At 49.9% G+C, this 3,643-nt stretch overlaps 1 protein-coding gene across 1 annotated transcript; it reads right to left on the bottom strand.

Annotated features, from left to right (window-relative positions):
* Positions 1-238: 238 nt before the first annotated feature.
* On the bottom strand, positions 239-3,287 carry c27h1orf226 (chromosome 27 C1orf226 homolog). Its single transcript, XM_067230777.1, has 3 exons — positions 2,773-3,287; positions 2,484-2,608; positions 239-2,037 (listed from the first exon to the last, which is right to left on the bottom strand). The coding sequence occupies exons 1-3, from the start codon at positions 2,962-2,964 to the stop codon at positions 1,455-1,457; spliced, it is 900 nt and encodes a 299-aa protein (XP_067086878.1). The 5' UTR covers positions 2,965-3,287; the 3' UTR covers positions 239-1,454.
* Positions 3,288-3,643: the final 356 nt, after the last annotated feature.

Genomic DNA, 3,643 nt, shown 5'->3' with positions numbered 1-3,643 from the left:
GTCTGTCTTGAGGGTTATAAATAATGTAAACTTCTGTGTCTGTCTTTCGGCGTGTATATAATATAAAAACTGTCTGGTTTATATAAAATATAAACTAACACTGAAACGTGTCACGGTTCTGAGGGTTGTTTGGGGTTGGGTCTACATGGTTAAGGACAGGGTCTCTCAGTCTCTGTCAATTTAACAGTTTGTAAAATAACAGATTGATATTTCCCACAGCTAGAAAGACAACCACATATAAGCATAAAAAATGTTTGTATTTAAATCACAATGTATAAAATAAATTCATTTCAACGTAATCTACTTGATTACGTTATATTGTTCCAGAAAACGTTCACAATATTTCTGTGCAATCATTTGTTTCCTTCATACATCTGGGAGGGTCTATTGACCGGCTATAGATTATGTAAATACAAAAATACATCAGTAATATTCATAATATATGTCAAACTAAATAGATAATTTTCTGTCCTAGGTTCTATCATCAAACTGTACATCAAAATAAATCAATCTTGGCTAATTCATTCGTTAGCATGTCAGTCGATATACAGAAATGTTCATACATACTTTCAAACTTGTCATCTAAATATTTTCACTGAACGTACAGAATTTTCCTTCATGTACTATAATTAGATTCTCAGCTCTGAAACTACTGTTTTACATGAGACAACAAGCAGATATTCTAACACACCATGATGTGACACATGCCAGCAGGTGCAGCAGCCCTGTTGGCGCTAGCTAAGCTAACTAGCTTAGCAGGTGTCCGAGACACTGTAGTGGTCAATTATGCATTAGCTTAGCAAACTAGTTTTGCTAACTAGCGTAGCTCATGTCAGAGACCCTGCAACAGATCCTGGTAGTGCTAGCTAAGCTAACTAGCTTAGAAAGTGTCACAAAGCTGAACTACCATGTTACAAGAAGTCCATGAAAACAAGTGTTATTAAAATACAGTACATAGATTACATTACAAATGTATTAACTTTGGTTTAATACTATGATTCATCCCAGGTCCATTTAGATTCAGGAGCAGTTATTACAACATATAAAGTTATTACGGTATATAAAAAGACACTCACTTTTAACAGTATTGGTATTTCATAATAACCTTTTCTAAATTAAAAAAATGTAGTGGATGTAGGTTACCAAGGCTATTCTTTTGCACTTTTTAGAACGCTATAAAAAGACAGAAAACCATGTCTGTGTTCGTAGTGGTCTTGACCAAACACAGTCTCACCTCTATAATTTCTTCCTCCTTTTTTCATCACAACTCCCTCATATATATGCTGTGCTTGCAAGCACCTTCTCAAAATTGTACTCCCAACCAGGCTTAGTCCTGATCTCTCAGTGAACACGACTGGAGCTGGTGCTGAGCTGGATTGGGGCTAAGGCTGGGGTTGGGACAGGGGCTAGGACAGGGGGCTAGATCAGGGGCTAAGTCAGGGGCTAGGACAGGTCTACTCAAAGGACAACAGGTCTGGGTGTTCCAGCTCCTCCGTGTCTCCGGAGACTCTCCTGAGGGCGGTCCCGTTGGCCAGCCCGTCCTCCCCAGGGCCGGGGCCCTTCTGCCTGGGCTCGGCCATCTTGGCCCTCAGCTCCAGGTGCTCCTTATGGATGAGGTCCGGGACGGAGAGCTGGAGCTGTTCTCCCTCGCGCCTCTCTTCCGTCCCATCTCCCACCACGCCCTCCATCTTCATCCCTCCATTCTCCATCCCCCCCTCCTCCTCCTCCACCACCTCTCTCTTTACATCTAGTGGGCTTGTGTTCCCTTCTCCCTCCGTCACTCCCCCGTTTCTCCCGTCCCCCCCCTCTCCTGCTGGGGCTACAGGAGGCTCCTCCTCCCTGCAGAGGGGCGGGGGTTGGTCTTGGGGGGAGAGGACAGAGGGGCCGGGGGAGGAGGGGACGGAGGGGTCGGGGGAGGTCACCACGGGGTCAGATGAGATCATCATGTCCTGGGTGGTCTTCAGGGCCCGCGGGAGGCGCTTCCTGGTGCTGGGGGGCGGGGGGTCCAGGCGGGGCAGGGGGTCCATGGAGGCGTGGCTGGAGACACCAGAGAAGAAGAAGAAGAAGAAGCGTTTATTTGTCTAACGGCACGACACGCATGCATGCAGGGCGCAGCGACACTAAGGACACACACGCACAGCGCAGCAAGGAGCTGTCGTCAGCCACAGCAAGGCGCTCGTCGAGGTGTTCACCTCATGTCTGACCGGGGACATGGGGCGGGAGGGCCATATGTTCTGATCGGCATGTTTTTGTATCGAGGTTCTTTCGCGGAGGAAACATGCGGAGAATATGCAAAGTCCGCGCAACAAGGCCCAGGGGACACCTGAGCACCGAACGGAGAACCAAACGGGATTCAAACCCAGGACCTTCTGGCTGTGAGGCGACAGTGCAAGCAAGGCACCGTGCCACCAAGACAGAGGGACTGTATGTCTGTATGTAATGAGAGTGTGAATGTGTGTGTGTGTGGATGTGTGTGCGCTCACCGGTTGGCCACGGTCTCCTGGGTCAGCTCCTCCAGGGCGCTCCAGACCGCGTCGACGTTCTTGTTGACCTCCGTGACCCCGACGTCTCCCAGGTGGCTGTCCTTCCTCCTCAGCAGGTCGTTCACCTGGGGAGCAGGTGAGGTGGACGAGGACAGGAATGACAATGACATGCACTTCATTCACAATCATCCACCACTTCAAATAGTTCTATTGCTAATGTGTCCTAATTAACCCTCTGTGGCATGTTCCAACTCCTGACCTAGGGTCAGGAGTTGGAACAGGTACTGACCTTTGCCCCCACAGCCTTGCCCAGGTTCAGGGCGTTCTTCAGCCTCTGCTGGCCTCCACTGGAGGAAGGGGGGGTGTCCGGGTTGCCGCTGCCCAGGATGGGGTTCACCATTCCCAGGGAGCGGCGGGACGAGGACTGGCCTCCCGTCCTGGAGCTCTGGAGCTTCTGCTGGGCGTTTGAATTCTCAAACATGCTCTGGTCAACTGGGGGAGGGAGGGTGAGAGAAGAGAAGGAAGGGTGTTACGAATCAGGGCATCGGGAGGGTCCTTTAGTGTCCCAGGCAGCCAGGATGGAGTGGGATTAAAAACCGCTGATTTGTCAAGACGGAAGACAAGAAGAGAATGTACACGTGGAGCACAGAACATGAGGAACCACAGGGCAGGGAGTCCAGACTCCAGACTGAAGGTATGGGGGATTCCGGGAGACACTACGGCAACTGGGTTAGCACAAGCACGGACGGTACACACGCACAAATCACGTCCCACTGCAAGCGGCACGCAGACACATGCATGTGACCCCCCAGCGGTGGTGGTGCGGGGCCACGGGGCAAGAGGGGAACATGGTGGGGGCGGACAGAGAGAGGGCTTACCTCAGATAATGGTTCTCGGAAGGCATTTGAGGAAGGAAAAAGCTGTCAAGCAATTTTTTGGAATGTGCTCGCGATCAATCGCACGACTGTTCATAGTTGATCGCAAATGAAATCGCAAATTGTTTAAATCTGTTCACAATGTACCAGCCTAACCCTAGCACTCAGCACATTCAGCTCAGCGAGGGCGTGTGTGGCTGAGTGTGTGTGTGTGGCTGAGTGTGTGTGTGTGTGTGTGTGTGAGAGAGAGAGAGAATGTGAGAGTGCACCACATCCCAGTGAAAG

The sequence above is a fragment of the Osmerus mordax genome, chromosome 27 (assembly GCF_038355195.1).
Source record: "Osmerus mordax isolate fOsmMor3 chromosome 27, fOsmMor3.pri, whole genome shotgun sequence".
Lineage (NCBI taxonomy): Eukaryota > Metazoa > Chordata > Actinopteri > Osmeriformes > Osmeridae > Osmerus > Osmerus mordax.
This window is presented reverse-complemented; position numbering and strand designations above follow the sequence as displayed.